The sequence below is a fragment of the Rhinatrema bivittatum genome, chromosome 2, assembly GCF_901001135.1.
Source record: "Rhinatrema bivittatum chromosome 2, aRhiBiv1.1, whole genome shotgun sequence".
NCBI classification, from domain to species: domain Eukaryota; kingdom Metazoa; phylum Chordata; class Amphibia; order Gymnophiona; family Rhinatrematidae; genus Rhinatrema; species Rhinatrema bivittatum.
The window spans coordinates 140,813,457-140,832,266 of NC_042616.1; the positions used below are offsets into that span (position 1 = coordinate 140,813,457).

Below are 18,810 nucleotides of genomic sequence, written 5' to 3' on the forward strand. Positions count from 1 at the left end.
CCCTGGGCTTTCCAAGTATCTGCATAGTTTTGAAAATTGTCCCCACTAATACAGACTTTGCATGGGGAAAGAAATGATGTTGCAGACAGCACGTGAAAGTGATGTAAACCCCTAGATCCTGAACACATCCTACCATTCAAAATGGCCGTGCCTTCACCCGGAGCACCGTGCAATTGGCAGGGGGCATGAATCGCACATGGTTAATCAAGGTTACCACCTTTGAAATATTTGTTGGGATTACTGAATTTACACTGTAGGTTTCACATTACCCAGCCCATCACTGGAAGAGAAATTCAATCAGAAAACACTGCTGTACGTAAGCTAGGAACAGGCCTTTCAATTTAGAGTTCCAGCTTCCAAAGCTTCTTGTCACAGAAATGTTACATGCAAGGGTTTTGGAAGGAAAGTGCTACAGTTTGAGAGTTCATTTGGAGGGCTTATAACCTATAACCCAAACTCTGGTGACAGACTGAAAAGTTTGATCAGTAGATGATTTGCCAATACCCATTAAAGAATCAAAAGGACAAAACTATGTTACGTCTACACCTTGTACACAACGCCTACTTCAACAACTCTGCAGGTTTATTTTATTCATTTCTCCACTCCTCTGGCACCCATCTACTGGGTGCCTGACAACAGAGCCATCTCCCAGTGCCAACAGACAGCAGCACAAAGAGTATTATGGCAAAGCAATCTGAAATTGCAGATGAGATACAAACACACATGAAACACATTTCTTTGTTGGATTTACCTAGAAGCATCCTTAGTATTGCTTGGATTTGGCCCTTTGAAAAGAGCAGACTGAACGAGACCAGTTAAACTGGCAATCTGTTTCTCCATGGCTTGCATTCTCTCTCTGTAAAACAAGAGAACAGATTGTTGAAGGCAGATATGTTTGTTTTCAGAATTGTTTTCATAGTTGTGTGACTATCCCTGACACTATGAAGATAACACGTAAAGTACTGAGATGAGCTGAAACTGAATCTCCTAGTGCAGCAAAATAAAATATTTGGGGATGGGGGGGAGGGGATCTTCATATCTGCCCATAGAGATGTGCAATGTCCGCCGATACTTTTACCTGCGAGCTCTCAACCAGTTACAAGTGGAACGTATGAGCTTGCGTTCCCTTTTAAAATTTCCCCAGAAAATAGGGCCCAAGGAGATTTGCACCTGCTTTTTCTGTGGGCACTTCTTCCGTACAAAATAATGTGTGTGGATTTGAAATATAAGCTGCGCATGTTAGTTCCCTTATTTCAACCTAAACACTACCTTCCATCCCCCCCAAGGTCCAAGTACTTTTTACCCAGCTAAATGCATGTGCAGCGTTGATCCCTGCACATAGTTGTAGTCCAAATAAGGGCCGGGTCATTTTCAGGCGGAGAAATGGCTTCTGAAAACAGCCCTCTGTTATTTGTGTCTAGCTCAAATTGAGTTGATTGTTAATGATATACAGAACTCTGCATCTGTAATTATTACAACCTTTCTAAATAGCATCTTGGTTACTGTGTTAGTCTACTTGGATCCACAAAAACAAAGCTCGGCAAATAAGCTGTTGGTAATGCCTTTTTTTCATTGGACTGACTTAATACATTTGTAACTAGCTTTTTAGCGCTATGCTCCCTTCGCCTAGTCAGGTTCTGCAATGACCCGGTGATGCGAGCATAGCTCTTCAATGCTAGTTTACAAATGGGGCTACACTATTCCATTCAAAAGATGATCACATGCAACTTTTTATTTTGTTGAGCTCTATTTCTATGTAATCTCTGGAGTGTTTCCTTGGCAATACCTCTCAACTGACTCTCACTGAGAAGGCAACTCACTCGTAGGAAGATGCGAGTCCCTTCCGTAGTCTTCAGGGAATCGCATGCTTAATTATTACAGCTGCCCTAGTCCCATCGCTGAGAATGACAAGTTTATCAGAACGTTATTGAAACACTTAGGAGCAAGAAAGAATTGCACGTGCTCCAGTATCACCGGGCAGTTTCCACTGAGCCAAAAAATGAACAAGTGCACATTTTACTAACACCGGACTTACAAAACCTCCAGTGTTGCACAGGATCATTGGAAATGTCTAACCTGCTCAGGGGCAAAGGGAAGCGAGGACAGAGGGGAAGGACAGGTCAGTCTCACACACCTTTCTGTGACTGCCAGGGAATTTCTTAACTGGAAAAGGACTGTCACAGAGATCTTCAGGGCAGGGTGTTGGAGCCTTTATTAGAAACGTATTTAAATTTACATAGCTACTTGTATTTAACAGATCCCTCTTTCCTGCTTCCTCGAGTCTCACATCCTCAAAGCCATTACCTCATCGCCTATTATAAATCTCGTGGCGCTGAGATCCAAAATACCTTACTAAGTGTTGCACTATGACACAGTAACTGTCTAATTTATCATTCGTATTGTATTTGGTCTTGTGTAGCTGTAACAGGACAGCACGTGCATCCAAACAAACTCTTGATGACCTTCCTAGCCACACACCACAAGTTTGTTTGGATGTACAAAAACACTAGTACAATACCCAAGATAAATAAGATTGCTACCACACAGTGTTCCCTCTCATTTTTATCAGGGACACGAACAAGTGGACCCCCTTCACCAGCATCTGCCCCCCGCCTCCTTCCCCCGCTCCCCCAGCATCCTCTCCCTTGCCTCCTCTCCCCCCCCCTCATCCTCTACCTCTTAACCCCCTCCATCACTTGCATCGGCCTCCCCCTTTCTCCTCCCACTTCCTTCTTTGCCCTCCTTCCTCCTCGATGTTCCCCTTGCTTCACCTGGGCTATACCTGCTCTGCGGCAGAGCCCGTAACGCTGCCGCGTCTTCACGTCTCACCCCCCCCAAGTACAGGCCCGTGAGTTCCGATCATGTTCGCATGGCCAGCCCAGACGGGGAAGGGGCGGCAAGCAGAGGCTCCCACTGTTCCTCTCGCTCTGCCGCCAGGGCCTGGGTCTGTGCTGCCTCGGGGTGCGCCGCGTCCGGTCGCTTCAGCAATCCCGCACAGCCCTCGCCTGCGCGCATAATGCAATGCCTGCTGGAGGTCCTCCGGATCTCTAGGCCACCGGACGTACGATGATAAGTCGAGGCTTTAAGGCTGCGAGACGGAAGATAAGGTAATAGGAAGGAGCAATGTCTGTTAAAATGCAGGAATTAATGAGTGTTTCAGGTTCATGAATCTGGACCGGGGCTGAGGAAATCGAGAGGCAGAGCAAATAGGATGGCAGAGCTGTACGTCACAAAGGATGAGAGATGTGGTACATTCTCACTGACCTCTAAAGCCATTTTTCATAGTGTGCTCCCCGTGTACCAGAGAACCCTCCCCCCACTTCAGAAACTTAAAATCAGTTTCTCCAACATTCAGTAATAAAGCAGTTCTTTATTCATCAGCGCAGTCTTTCAAATAGATTATCTGCTTTATAAATTCATAAATAAGACTGTCTTTCCATTTCACGGTTTATAATCTGGAAACAATTTTATAGTGTAACTAAATTATGGTTACATAGAGCTAATCTTGGCTTCTGTCTGCAGTGCTTGCAATATATTACAAGTTAGCTGAGAAAAAGCCTTTTTTGTTGCAGAAATGACACAAACAGTTTATACTAGCTTGACTACAATAATAATTCCACCTTCTAATTACCAAGAAATGTAGGCCTTAACAATGGTGATTACAGATTCACAGTTTTATAAATGTACATCTTTATACACAGCCCTACAACCCATAGGGCTATTGTTGCTGGAAGGGTTCTTGTTGGGCAAAAAGGTCTGACACTGTATAGCAAGGGCGGTTCTATCATGAGGCAGGGTGAGGCGACCGCCTCAGGCGGCAACATTTTGGGAGCGGCAAAACGTGCCCCCCAAAATGCTCCTGTGGCGACCACCTCACCTTGTACCAGACAAGAACCTGCCAGGGTCAGATGCCGCAGCCTGGAAGAGCCCTGAGGGTGACGCAGACGGAGCAAGTTCACACTTCCCGCGGGCCTACAGATGAGCCTCATGGTGAGCAGCTCAGTGATGTACTCGCAGAGGAGCCTCACTCAGCACAGCTAATGAAGCACTCGTGGGCCTTGAGATGAGCATGGTGCAGCTCGATGATGTGCCGCAGGTTTTTCCTGTCCTCCTCCCCCCATGGGGAAAAGGGGCTGAGTGAAAAAAAGAAGGTAAAGAGATGAGTAAGAGGGGAAGAAAGAGAAAGGGATGTGCGTGAGAAGAGGTGAGTGAGAAGGAAAGATGGGAAAGGGTGGGAATTAGAGAGGGAGCAAGAATGTATGGAGTTGTTTTCATGGGATAGCGTACAGGGCTGCCTAGGCTGGTGTAGTTTAAGGGGCAGCACTGTTGTGTCAGGACTGTGATAATTGTGCCTCCTTGTTCTCCCTGCCTGCGTGGGCCTGTTAAAGGAAATTATATTGTATGGGCTTGCTCAGGTGGAAAGAAGGAAGCACAACCATTGCAGCCATAAGTGGTAGGAGTAGAGCTGGCATGCGTGGCCAGAAGAAAGGAGCAGGACCTGCATCAGCCCACGCCTCAGGAAAAAAGAGGAGTCTTATCGGTTATGTGGGCAGAAGGTGGAAACTGCTGCTGCTGCTTGTAAGCTACAGAGGATGAGAAGAGAGCGTGAGTGTGTGTGTGTGTGTGAGGAAACATCTGAGAGAGTGCAAGCCTGTGTGTGTGTGTGAGAATATATTTAAGTGTGTTAGAGAATATGGTATTTAAAAGGGCACAAAGTTTATGTGCAGCTCTCTTCCCCCACTAACACAATAATCTTGGGGTGACTGGAAATCAAAGTTCCCAGGTATGGAGAGCATGCAAGTTTTTATTTTTATTGCTTTTAATTATTAGGGGGTGGTTGAAATGTCTGATGTTTTGAAAAATTTTATTGGTTTTTCAGAACTTTTAAAAACGTTTTATGAGTTTATTGAATGATGATCTATTTGTCAGCTGTTTTAAAATATGTATTCTTTTTTAGTAGTATGTTTTTACTATTATGATTGCCGTGTTATATTTCTTTATTTTATTATTATGTTTTATGAGGAAGAGTATTGTTTCTGTTTTTCCATTCTTGCACTGCATACAGTCTGGCTTCTTGTGGTTTCCAGTTCAGTTTTTGTCTGCACGTGTCTGTCTATACTTTATGATCACTGTATTGTATATTTGATGAATGTCTGTATTCTGCATGTGTGACCGAGGTAAGGTTTCTGCGTAGTTTCTTTAGATGTGTGTAGTTTCTGTGTAAGGATCTATAGCAGTTTAGCTTGTTCTGTTTTCCTAATGGGAGGTGTACTGGAGTTTGAGGGCCTGGTGTAATATGTACAGTGTTGCCTTTTCATAGGTAGGATTGTTTCTGTGTGCATGCTGGCAGTTAGTGCTGTTTTGGTATGAGAGCTTTACTATATGATAATTGTTTACTCATGACTTTCTGAGGGCCAAGCCCACACCCAACATGCTTTACAATATGACAAACACCATATGGGCTCCAAGTGTCTTTTCTGCATGCACTACAGTGGCTGGTACCATAGCAGTGCATGTAAAAAATAATATACATGTTGTTGTGACATTTTTACTTCAGAAAACTATGCTTTGAAGGTCCTTTTTCATGTAAAATCTGTTATAAAATGCACAATTTGCAATTGTGTGTAGTGAGGGCCAGGAGGAGGGGAGTTGCAAGACTGTAAGGATCGTCCAGGGCACCTAATACCCTTGGACTGCCCAGAAAATGGCACCACACACAGTCCCTCACCACTCACCCATCTCCTCCAGGGGGGCAAATGCTGGGGGAAAGGTGGGAGGCAGGTCTCAGGGCTCCTGGGAGTGTGGCAGAGTTACCAGCTCCTTAGAAATATTATCACTGACACGCCATCTGCTGCGCCTCCGGGAACTCCTCTGGAACCCTTACTTTCTGCCTTCTGAGGCGTTTCAAATCATCAAAAGAGCCAAACTACAAAGAGACACCCCTCCCCCCCACCCTTGGCCTTCTTGATGATTTGAGCTGAGCCGTGCCTTTTCTGAGGGGGAGGGGCGGGGGAGAGCACCATCTCATGCTTCGCCTCAGGCAGCAGTTTGTCTTGAGCCACCCCTGCTGTACAGCATCCTTGTGAAGATGAGGAAGGTCCATGTGCGCACCTAGAGATCTCTTCATGCCCGCCAGGACACGAGTAGCTCAGTTATCTTTCTTACAGACAGGTCCTGCTTCTTTGAGAGAAAAAAAAAAAAAAGCATTTCCTAGCCATTGAGTTCTAAAACACTCAGCCAATCGGAACACGGGAAACCCCGTTTCGGAATTCCGACCACATCCCTCAAGATTTGTACTTATAGGCATTACAGTGCAGAACGGCATGAAGGTAACATGAATAATTTACTCCCTTCTCATGCTGAAAACAGAATAAAAAGAAGATGCTTAACATTCAAAAAGAAGTGTGAATAACAGGATTACTGGCAACCCCTGAATGACACTAATAATAACAGAAAGAATGATTGGGGGCTGTGCTGGCAGCGAGTGGCTGAAGGAGGAAGAGTTGAAACAGGGAACAATACAGGAGATCATCAGTCTAAGGGCGCTTTGGAATTAATTACATTCTGGAAACTATAAGGTCACATTATGAGTAGTGTGCCTAAACTGAACATCACGCATGTAACTTTAAGAACATACAAAACAGTCTGATTTTCACACATAAGGTACCCACATAAATTGGGTATGAATACTGAGTCATTATACATCTGAAAGCAAGCATATGTGCCTTATTGAAATTTGGGCAGCTGACCACTAGAGGGGGATCTAGATGAGACATTGGAAGCCAGAGAGTAGAAAATGTCACTCTTGGGCAAAGCTAGCTGGGAAGTTCCAAATGTGTCTGTCCTGGGAGGCCAGATGGAGGTAATTAGGAAACAGAGGGAGACAGACAAAAAGGCGACAAGAGATAAGAAAGCAATCAGGAACAGAGAGTGCTATAATGAACGAACCCAGCCTGCAGCCAGGATGGCTGTGGGTAGAGGCAATGGGAGTGTTTCCCACCTCCGCGGTCATAATGGGTGGAGGGGGTGGAGTTAAAAATAGCAGGCCAGGGAACCACAACTGAGACCGCGGGTAAAATTTAGAGGCAGCAGAAGTGAGCAGGGAACCTCGGGGAAGTCTCCAGCTGTAGAACTACTGCTGGCCTGGGGCTGGTGACAGCAGCTCCTTGGGCATGGAGCCATTGTGACCAATACTGACCATGTGACTGGCCAAACTGGGCATGTCCGAAGCCCAGATCAGCCAAGTCACTCCTGGCTGTGGGTCTAACAGATGGGGCCAAGATAGCCAAATACACTGGGCAGGGAAGTTCCAAGCTGAGAAATCTGGGACAGCTAATGCCTAGGGCAGTTAGCAGTTTGCCAGTTTATAGACGAGGTTGCTTTTTTGTTTCATGAAGTTATTCTGTCTTGTATTTAACACCTCACATATATTTACGATTACTGACTTTGAAAGATAAAAAAATGGTCAGCCACTCCTCCCCACGACCTCCATCTCCCTATTCTCCAGAACAACCCCCTGCTTTATCCCCAGACCTTCTTCTTCCCTCCTGGACCTTATCCCCTCTACAATCTCCCCTTCCTATGGATCCTGGAACATAAGATATGCCATACTGGGTCAGACCAAGGGTCCATCAAGCCCAGTATCCTGTTTCCAACAGTGGCCAATCCAAGCCACTAGTACCTGGCAAGTACCCAAACATTAAATGGATCTCAAGCTACTATTGCTTATTGATTAATAGAAGTTTATGGATTTTTCCTCTAGGAACTTATCCAACCTTTTCTAAACCCAGTTACTCTAACTGCCATAACCACATCCTCTGGCAATGCATTCCAGAGCTTAACTATGCGCTGAGTGGAAAATAATTTTCTTCAATTTGTTTTAAATGAGCTACTTGCTAACCTCATGGAGTGCCCCCTATCCGAGAGAGTAAATAACCGGTTTACATTAACCTGTTCAAATCCTTTCATAATTTTGTTGACCTCTATCATATCCCACTTCAGTCATCTCTTCTCCAAACTGAACAGCCCTAACTTCTTTAGCGTTTCTTCATAAGGGAGCCTTTCCATGCCCCTTATTTTGGTTGCCCTTTTCTGCACTTTCTCCAGTGCAACTATATCTTTTTTGAGATATGATGACCAGAACTGCGCACAATTTCAAGGTGCAGTCTCACCATGGAGTGATACAGAGGCATTATGACATCCACCGTTTTATTTGTCCTTCCCTTCCTAATAATTTCTAACGTTTTGTTTGCTTTTTTGACTGCCACAGCACACTGAACTGACGATTTCAATGTATTATCCACTATGACGCCTAGAACTTTTTCCTGTGTGTTAATTCCTAAGATAGAACCTAACATCGTGTAACTACAGCAAAGGTTATTTTTCCCTATATGCATCACCTTGCAGTTGTCCATACTAAATTTCATCTGTCATTTGGAAGCCCAATCTTCCAGTCTGACAAGGTCCTCCTGCAATTTATCACAATCTGCTTGAGATTTAACAACTCTGCATAATTTTGTGTCCTCCGCAAATTTGAACACTTGATGTAGCCCTTTTCAGATCATTTATAAATATTTTAAAAAGCACCGGTCCAAGTACAGATTTCTGAGGCACATCACTGTTTGTCTTTTTTCCACTGAGAAAACTGACCATTTAATCCTACTCTCTGTTTCCTGTCTTTTAGCCAGTTTGCAATCTACAAAAGGACATCACCTCCTATCCCATGGCTTTTCCTAGAAGCCTCTCATGAGGGACTTTGTCAAATGCCTTCTGAAAATCCAAATACACTACATCTACCGGTTCACTTTTATCCACATGTTTATTAACCCTTTCAAAAAAAATGAAGCAGATTTGTAAGGCAAGACTTTCCTAAATCCATGCTGGCTGTGTCCCATTAAACCATGTCTATCTAAATGTTTTGTGATTTCATTCTTTATAACAGTTTCCACGATTTTTCCCGGCACTGAAGTCAGGCTCACTGGTCTGTAGTTTCCTGGATCAACCTTGTAGCCCTTCAGGTACAATGGATGGTTTTAATGATAGTTACAAATTAATTGTAATAAATCTGAAATTTCATTTTTGAGTTCTTTCAGAACTCTGGGGTGTATACCATCCTATCCAGGCGATTTACTACTCTTCATTTTGTCAATCTGGCCTACCACATCTTCCAGGTTCACTATGATTTGGCTCAGTTCAACTGAATTGTCACCTTTGAAAACCATCTCTGGAACAGGTATCCCCCCAACATCCTCTTCAGTAAACACCGAAGCAAAGGATTTGTTTAGTCTTTCCGTGATGGCCTTATCTTCCCTAAATGCCCATTTAACCCCTCGATCATCTAATGGTCCAACCGACTCCCTTGCAGGCTTTCTGCTTATGATATATTTTTAAAAGTTTATGCTTATGCTTTATCGTATTTCCTTCTCCAGCAACCGTCCCCTTCCCCACAGGCCTTTTCATCTGAAGCAGGGACCAATGCTAGGCCCAACTGAGGTGGGGGCTGCAGCAGTGAGCAATGGCAGGTTGTAAAGTCATGCAGCTCTGGGACTGAGCCACCCTCAAGCCCTGTGGAGGCCTCAGTCCCTCCTGGCTTCAGTACAAAAAGCATGGTCTGGAAGGGGAGTGCACGATGGCTTTAGTCCCCAACCCATGCACCTTCACAGCTTGCTGCTGCTGCTGAGGGAGCCTCCACAGATGTGCCTAGAATCAGTCCCCGCTTCAGAAGAGAAGGTCCATGGGGGAGCGGAAGAGCAGGTAATTTGTGGAAAAGAATAGGTCCATAAGAAGGAAAGAGCAGTAGCAGCCGTTTGGAGAGGATGAGAGGAATTCTGTAGGGTGGAAGGATGGTTTGTGGAGAGGGAAAGGAGGAGGCCATACTCCTGAAGAGGCAAAATACTGGCACTTACACCACTGATTAAAGTCTCTGTTGATCCCCCCCTTAATTAAAACCATCCAGGTAGTGAAATACCGATCAGTTGGCCATCCCATATACATGCCTGGAATGCATGTCTGTAAAATTGAGTTGTGTCCTACGAATAAGCTTCTAAATGAAACAAAAGAGATAAAGTGTACCAGCATCTCATTCCTCATCTCTGGAAAAGGGGGAGAAAACATCAGCGACCTTACTGAAGAGAACTTAGGCTCTTGGCATCTAAATAGGGTTGGCTTTTCAATCAGGCCTTTGGTGGCACAGGGTGGGTAGAGATGGTGCAGCTGAGGCTGTGGGACTAGATTATTTTATGCTATTACCTTTTAATGCATCGGTTTGTGTTGTATATTTTGTGTGTATTTATTTATTGCCAGTTGTATTGTTTTATATGTTGCAATCTGCCTCAGGCATATTTCATTTAGGCGAGAAAGACATGCTAAATAATAAATGAATATATGCATGTAACTTTACCTTTTGCAAAATGGAGCATAAAGTCATGCTTATATACACCGTGTCATTTATCTGCGTAAAGTTTGAAAATGTAAGTTACAAATGTAAATTCATAATGGGCCCCACAAAATGCCTTTGTTAAAAATGAAGCTACATTTACACGCCTTAAGAGCTTATTCGTGTATTTTAGGTGGCTGAAAATCCACTTAAGCACATGGTGCCAATTTACAGACACAGCTCCTTATTTGTACATGAATCAGTCCTGGCTAAGCTTCTGAAAAATTACCTTATGTTACAAACGCACCGTCGTACAGGGATTCTATTGAAGGGCTGAGCAGCCTTCTCCAAGCCTCATTCTAATCCAATACAACTGTGAAAATAAAGTTGTGGATTTTTTTTTCTGACTGTTCGCACCTGAGTGGCTTCTAATTCGTTTTCTTTAATTACCATAATTAGTATTTTGAGGAAGAGACAAATATTTTGGCTTTGACTTTGAGAATCTTGTACTGCGATACAAACAGCACTATTTCTCTTCCAGTGATCGTCTGCAGCATAAGTCTGAAGAGTTGGGATTTAAACAGGAGAGGAGAACATGATGGATACAGACATTGCAATACCTCAAAAGGTATGAAACAGAATTCTTTGCAGGTTGTGATACCTCCCTTTTAACCAAAGAATTATCCAAAGATGGTGAGCTTTTAAGAAGGGTTCAGTGTGATCTTGAAATGCTCATTTACATCATTATCCTCTTTGGATTATTTCTTACATTAGTCCAATCAAAAGGATCCTAACCTAGAAAGAATCATATTTATCTCCCCAGGACCACTACTGTTGCTAGAAGTTGTCACTACAGAATAGAAGGTATTGTACTGCAACTTACCATGTGACTTGGCAGCTTAGTCAGCCGAACAAAAGAATGTCCAACTTTTTGCACCTGGAATTATTTCAGCAATTTGCTGTGGAATACTTCTGGTTTGAAAAAAAATCTCCAGTGGGACTCAGGGGTAGATATTTAAAAGCCTTTTAGACGAGTAACTCACAAGTTATCCATCTAAATGGCTTAAATGGCATATTGAGCCTCTTATCCGGCTAAATTAAAGCCCCTCCCCGGAACACGTTTTGAGCGCGTTCTGGGGAGGGGACCCATTATCTGGCTAACTTAGCCAAACACTGGGACCATATAACGTTATACTTAACTGGATATATTCAAAAAAGAATCTATCCAATTAAATTAGGTTTCCTTTAAAACAAAAAATAAAAAAAAACACACACATCACGGCCTGTCCCCCACCTCCCTCCCACCCGAGTTGCAAGGCCCAAGGGGCCCGAATGTGCCACCCCCCCATAATGGACCATTTATTGTTATAGAAGAAATTTTCAGGTGCCAGGAGAACCTCTCCCCCTGCTCCAAATTCCCTTTAGATGTAAAAATTGCCATACAGCGGGCACGATTCCCGCCCCCAATGCCCACCCGAACCTTTTCCCTTCTCCCCCTGCCCTCCTCCACTCCGTACCTTTATTTAAAGCTGCTGACCAGGTTCGTGATAGGAGGCTACCGTGATCAGGGCCCGGCGCTCCCAATGACGCCTCTGCCGTTGCTAGGCTACAACGATGGGGGTTCTCCCGGCACACAAAAATGTATTTTTTTTAACAACAAATGGCCGCTTTGGGGGTGGCACATTCGTCCCCATAGGGCCTTTGCAACTCAGGTGGGAGGGAGGTATGGGACAGGCCACAATGTGGGGTGTTTTTTTTATAAAAGGAATCTAACTTAACCAGATAGATTCTTTTTTGAATCTATTCACAGTTAAGTGTAAATTTATATGGCTAACCACAGCGAATTAATTGTATATATAACCTGATATTTAAAAGATTATCTGGTTATTTTTAAAGTTATCCAGCTATGGTTAGACAGATAACTTTAATCGGGAATATTCAGTGAGACCTTTATCTCACTCAATATATGGGACAACATGCCACTATCCATGCTTTAGCCGGATAACTTGTCCTCTAAATGTCCTACTGAATATGAACCCTTTAGAAACTAATGATACCCAACTAGAGTGTAAAAGGTGAGCTTTGTCTGGTTGCATCTTTCTTACATGCATGTCACTGCAGCCTTTTCACAAAAAGGGTCCCCGACTTTTGGCAGAAGGAGTTCTTTCTCCTAATGCATATGAATTCAGTTTTGTAGGCTTGACGCAGAACTGGATCATTTTATCACATTTTTTCTGCTATGTATAGTATGAACTCATTTACTGGGCCCTGCAGTGCTTCCCAGATTCATGAACTGATCTACTTCTTGTTTAAGCCTACCTTTTGGTGGGATTGCACTTTGTTGGCTGAAGGCATTAGAACGGCATTTTGATGTGAGACAGGTAATTTTCCCATCCCATAAAAAAGCCCAGGGATACTGTGTAGCAGAAATACCGGCCTGTGAGTTCTGATCATGTTCGCATACTGTGTAGCAGAATTGCTTACCTGTTACAGGTGTTCTCCAAGGACTGCAGAATGTTAGTCCTCACAAATGAGTGATATCATTAGATGGAGCCCAGCATGGAAAACATTGACTGACTCACTGAGCATGCCCAGCATGCCACTATCCACGCTTCCACATGGGGTCCCTCTTCAGTCTTATAACATCGAGTTCACAAAAATAAAACAACAAATCAAAAGAAACCCGACTCCACAGGGTGGGGGGCGGGTTTCGTGAGGACTAACATCCTGCTGTCCTTGGAGAACACCCGTTACAGGTAAGCAACTCTGCTTTCTCCAAGGACAAGCAGGATGGTAGTCCTCATACATGGGTGAATATGTAGCTACAGGCTGCTCCCAATATATCCAGCCTTTAACAGGTGCAAATGTGCACAACAACTTGAGCTGCCAGAACATGGGGAGCAAGCCTGCACCTAAAGAAAGGGCCCAAGGTAGGAAGAGTTGGGTTTTCATGGCTGAAATTACGGAGGACCAACTGATCGAAATGACTGTCATAAGAACATAGTAGGGACTTACACCTCTCCTCTGGTGGAGAGGGTTCGGAAGGCAAGTCCTAAGATTCATCTGTGTAAGAAACTGATGCCTCTCCTTCCCATGGCAACAAAGTAGATTAGACGCCAAGTGATGTCCAATTAGAAATTTTTATTGATGAAGACATATTCTTTATAAAATGAGCCCAACTCAGGCCGAGTTTCACCCCCACAATGGGGCTGCCTCAGGGGCTGTATTTAGTAAATCTGTCATGTTTATGAGTACAACCTCATATCAATTGTTTCCTGAAAATGTTTTATGTGCAAAGAAACCTCATGTACCGTATGAGTACAATTGATATGAGGTTGTACTCGTACACATGACAGATTTACTACATACAGCCCCTGAGGCAGCCCCATTGTGGGGGTGAAACTCGGCCTGAGTTGGGCTCATTTTATAAAGAATGCGTCTCCATCAATAAAAATTTCTAATTGGACATCACTTGGCGTCTAATCTACTTGTTCCCATGGGAAGGAGAGGCATCAGTTTCTTCCACAAATGAATCTTGGGACTTGCCTTCTGAACCCTCTCCACCAGAGGAGAGGTGTAAGTCCCTACTAGAGGATCTGACATTTGCTGGATTTGTAAAGGTCATGGTGGAGTCCTTGCCTTTCCAGCTCTTAACAGAGCAGGATTCTAGGCATAAAATGTTAGAGATCCTACAATTTATTAATGCACCTAAGGAACATTTTTAAGGAGCTAGTTGTCCAGATCTGGGAACATCCCATCTCCATCCCATCAGTGAACCGGATGTAGCACTTTTTCTTTTACTTATCCATCTATCTTACTGTTGCGACCGTCACTTCCCGACGGCTTCACTCCGCCTACCTTTCCTTTTTTGCGGCTCCTCCTGCTCTTCACGGATGCCTGGCTGCCGCGGCATCCTTATTCTTATTTCCTCATTGGCGCATTCCTCTGGGGCGTCCCCCTTGATGACGTCACGCTGCCTGGATATTTAAGCCTACAGTTTATTGCTAGCCGTTGAGTTAGCAAGGGGATTCTTACAGATGGGATTCGCTCTCCGTACCCAGCTACTCTGCCTCTCCAACTTCTATTGGACTCTTTCTGCTAACGGGGTACCCGCTCCTCGGGTGCCTCTTTTGCTTCTTTCAGGTCGCTATCAGGTAACCAGTACTCGCTCCTTCAGGGCCCGTGTTCCCTGACCCGCTGCCCGCATCTATCTCCTCTTCTACTTGGAAGAATTCGCTACAGACACCATCAGTGAGTACTACTATCATCCACTCCTCAGAGCTGTCTCCCTGGAACCAGGAACTCGCTCCTCGAGGGCCTGCCTCCGTTCCAGCACCAGTGCCATCTCCTATGTGGAACCGCTGTGTGATTACTTTGCCAACGAGTCTCTCTGCTCCCAGGTATCTGGAACTCGCTCCTCGAGGGCCAGCTCTCCCTATCTCGGGGCTTCTCCATACTTGGGACTCTGTGAATGTTCTATTGTACTCATTCTCTCAGTTCTCTCCACTACAGCACTGCTACCGGAGGAACCGCTGTTCCAGCGCCCTGGGGAATACTAGCCCAGCCGGGCTACATCTTCTACTCACTACTGCCACCTCTGGTGGCTTCTCAAACTGTCTAAATAAAGAAATATCTGTGTTTGTGTGTCCAGAGCTGAGCCTGACCTGTGGCCCCTCACAGGACTTCCCCCCGTGGCCGTGGTCAGCTGCCACAGTGTCCAAGGGTCCACCCAAACCTCACTAATTATAACACTTACTTAGCCAGATAAGTCTAAAACAGCTCTACTTTACCGGAGAAGTCACTACAGTGCTACTTAGCTGGATATTTGTTGCCACTGAGCTGGATAAGTCAAAACTTACGCAGCTATGATTAAAATGCATACCGCATAGTTTTTGATATGTGAGCATTCTGTTGGGTAGATGTACATGTCCATATAGCTGTCTATATGGGTGCACTTGCACATGTTTTAAAGTTATCCTTGTAGTTTTTTTCCTGGACTTAATGTTGCATGGCTCCAGGCCATGATCAGTGGTGCGTAACAGCTGAAAGCACAGAGTCTCTTGCAGGACAATCTGGCAGAGGTCACAGGAATAGAGGAAAGAAGAGCCATTTTGGTGGACTGGAGTTCCCTTGAGGGCGTATAAGGATAGAGACGTTGAACAAGGTATTCAGGGACCTGTTTATTCAAGCATTTGTAGACAAAGCAGAGTTTTAAATTGTATCCTGCTTTCTACTGGGAGTCAGAGAAGATGATGTAGAACAGGCTTGATAGGATCAGTTGCTCTTGCACCTACCATAATTCTTGTGGCAGTACTTTGTAGGAGCTGGAGGTGCGTCAAACTGTATTGTGAGATGCCGTTGTATCAGGAATTGCAGTAATCGATTTGGCTGGTGATTAATGCATGCATTACAGTAGCAAGTACGCATTTATCGAGGGAAATTACGTAGTTGGCGGATCTGTCACAGATACACGAAAGCTGACTGAACTGGCTGAATAAGCCTAACCAGGAAAAATTCCTTGGGCCCAGAACGTATTGTCAAAGAAGAAAATAAGCCTACTTAATTGCTGAAAATCTCTCCTAAGGATTAAGAAGAAGAGGAAGCAAGGAGGAGAGTGGCTGAAGAGATCCAAATTGCAACCCAAGCTTCTCTGAAAGACAGAGAATGAAACTGTGCAATGTTTGCAGACATAAAAGGACTTGCAGGGACCTTGCATGATAGCAGCAGAGTGGGAAGTTCAGTAAAGTCATCAAAATCTTTCTAGGCCCACGCCACTGGGTGATGTCACCCCGCTTGTGTGGCTGACTGATTCTGCACATCTATGGAGAACACCCTACTTTGAACTCACTCTCTTGGGTAATGGTCTTTTCTCATATTTCTTACGTAGCATTTTTTCTTAGCCTTTTGTCTTTCTTCATGGTTTTAATCTGAATCCAAGCTATTTTCAGCTGCCTGGCAAATCTGCTTGGTGTTCTCATGCATAAGTTCCACTTCTCATAGCTATTGCGGTTTAAGTTTTTCAAAATGATCCAAACAATTATTCTCTCTCTAATTATAGAGTTAGTTAATCCTATAAAATTGCAAGAATGGCTTTTAATTTTGAGGGCTTTTTACAAACTCTGCTATCATACGGGCCGATACAGAAAGAAGCGTGGGAGAGCTGGCGAGCACCCGCTCTCCCAACGCGTACACTGGCCAGTGTCCTGGGCACGCGATTCAGTATCGGCCCGCATGCAAATGAGGGCCCGTGGTAAAAGGAGGCGCTAGGGACACTAGCGCGTCCCTAGCGCCTCCTTTTTGACAGAAGTGGCGGCTGTCAGCGGGTTTGACAGCTGACGCTCAATTTTACCGGTGTTGGTTCTCGAACCCGCCAACAGGCATGGGTTCGGAAATTGGACACCGGCTAAATTGAGTGTCCGTCTTCCAAACCGTGGGCCTCAGACAGATTTAAAATTTTTTTTTTTTAATTTAAAATTTTTTTTAATTTTTGGGGCCTCCGACTTAATATCACCATGATATTAAGTCGGAGGGTGTACAGAAAAGCAGTTTTTTCTGCTTTTCTGTACACTTTCCCAGGGCCGGCCGAAATTAATGCCAGCCTTTGGCAAGCGTTAATTTCTGAAAGTAAAATGTGCGGCTTGGCTGCACATTTTGCTTTCTGTATCGTGCGGGAATGACTAATAGGCCCATCAACATGCATTTGCATGTTGTGGGCGCTATTAGTTTCGGGGGGGGGTTGGCTGCGCATTTTCGACGTGCTATTACCCCTTACTGTAACAGGGGTAAAAATAGTGCGTCGAAAACGCGCGGCCAAACGCAGGCTAACAGTGCACTCCGCCGGAGCACACTTTACTGTATCGGCCCGATACTCAGGAATAGAACCAGTTCCTTTTATAGGATTCATCTATTTTATAGGTATGTAGTATGTTTCAGATTTTAGAAATGCTTCCTTGTAAGCACTGACCTTTTCCAGTCAGCTGCACAGAAAAATCATGGACACACGGTACACAAAGGGTGTGCTACCTAAACCCTCCTTTGCAGGTGCCTTGCCTCAAGTGCAGGGTAGTTAAGAAACTTTTATAACCTTATTTTCCTTGCCCTCTCCCACTCACCTGTTCTACTTTTTTATATACAGGGTAATTTTCAAAGTTGTTTCTGGGAACAGAATGGTGTTTTAGGTGTGGAAAAGGGGTCTTTTAAAATTGCCTATGCGATCTGCGCGTAACTTTACATGCAGATTAACTGTGATAACCTGCACAGCGCAGCAGTTGCTACCGATAACAGAAGGCATTGGAGTAAATCTGCACAGAGCGGAAGTTTGATAACAGACGGCTTGGGGGTAACCCACACAGAGCGGCAGTTACTACCGATAACGGAAGGCATGGGAGTAACCTGCACAGAGCGGCAGTTACTACCAATAACATACAGCTTGGAGATAACCTGTACAGAGCAGCAGTTACTACCCCAGAAGGCATAGGGGTAACCTGCACAGAGCGGTAATTACTACCCCAGAAGGGATGGGTAACCCACATAGAACGGCAGTTACTACTAATAACAGAAGGCATGGGGGTAACCTGCATGGAGCAGCAGTTACTACTAATGACATACAGCTTGGAGATAACCTGTACAGAGCAGCAGTTACTACCCCAGAAGGCATAGGGGTAACCTGCACAGAGCAGTAATTACTACCCCAGAAGGGATGGGGTAACCCACATAGAACGGCAGTTACTACTAATAACAGAAGGCATGGGGGTAACCTGCATGGAGCAGCAGTTACTACTGATAACATACAGCTTGGAGATAACCTGTACAGAGCAGCAGTTACTACCCCTGAAGGCATAGGGGTAACCTACACAGAGCGGCAATTACTACCCCAGAAGGGATGGGGTAACCCACATAGAGTGGCAGTTACTAGCAATAACAGAAGGAATGGGGGTAACCTGCACAGAGCGGCAGATACTACCAATAACAGAAGTCATGGGGGTAACCTTCACAGAGCGGCAGTTACTATCAATAACAGAAGGCATGGGATAACCTGAATGGAGTGGCAGTTACTACAGATAACAGAAGGCTTGGAGGTAACCTGCACAGAGCGACAGTTACTATCCTTAACAGAAAGCATAGGGATAACCTGTGTGGAGTGGCAGTTAGTACTCATAAAAAAAAGCCAAAAAAAAACAAAACACTTGCTAGGCAGACTGGATGAACCACTTGAGTCTATTTCTGCCGACATTTACTATGTTACTACAGGAGGTGCATTCCTGGGAGTGGCGCTGGGGAGTAGTTAGCACTGCAGGCTATACAGTGCTGATGTGAGTACTTTTGAAGTTTCAAATCATGGAAGTGCATTTTCCTGGAAAAGGCACCTGCGTGCAGAGTCAGTGCAGGTCTGCGCGCGTTCTTTTTCTGAGTCGGTTTTGAAAAAGAACTTTTTC

At 44.6% G+C, this 18,810-nt stretch overlaps 1 protein-coding gene across 20 annotated transcripts in view; it reads right to left on the bottom strand.

Moving 5' to 3' along the window:
- Positions 1-18,810, bottom strand: part of KIAA1217 (KIAA1217 ortholog) — a 925,495-nt gene that overhangs the window by 123,097 nt on the left and 783,588 nt on the right. For all 20 annotated transcript variants that reach the window (XR_003854495.1, XR_003854494.1, XR_003854493.1 and 17 more), the window contains one exon: positions 752-856. Coding sequence is in view for 17 of the 20 variants with exons in the window: in XM_029588689.1 (XP_029444549.1) it covers positions 752-856 (105 nt within the window). In the remaining 3 variants the exon portion in view is untranslated. The remainder of the gene's footprint in view (positions 1-751; positions 857-18,810) is intronic.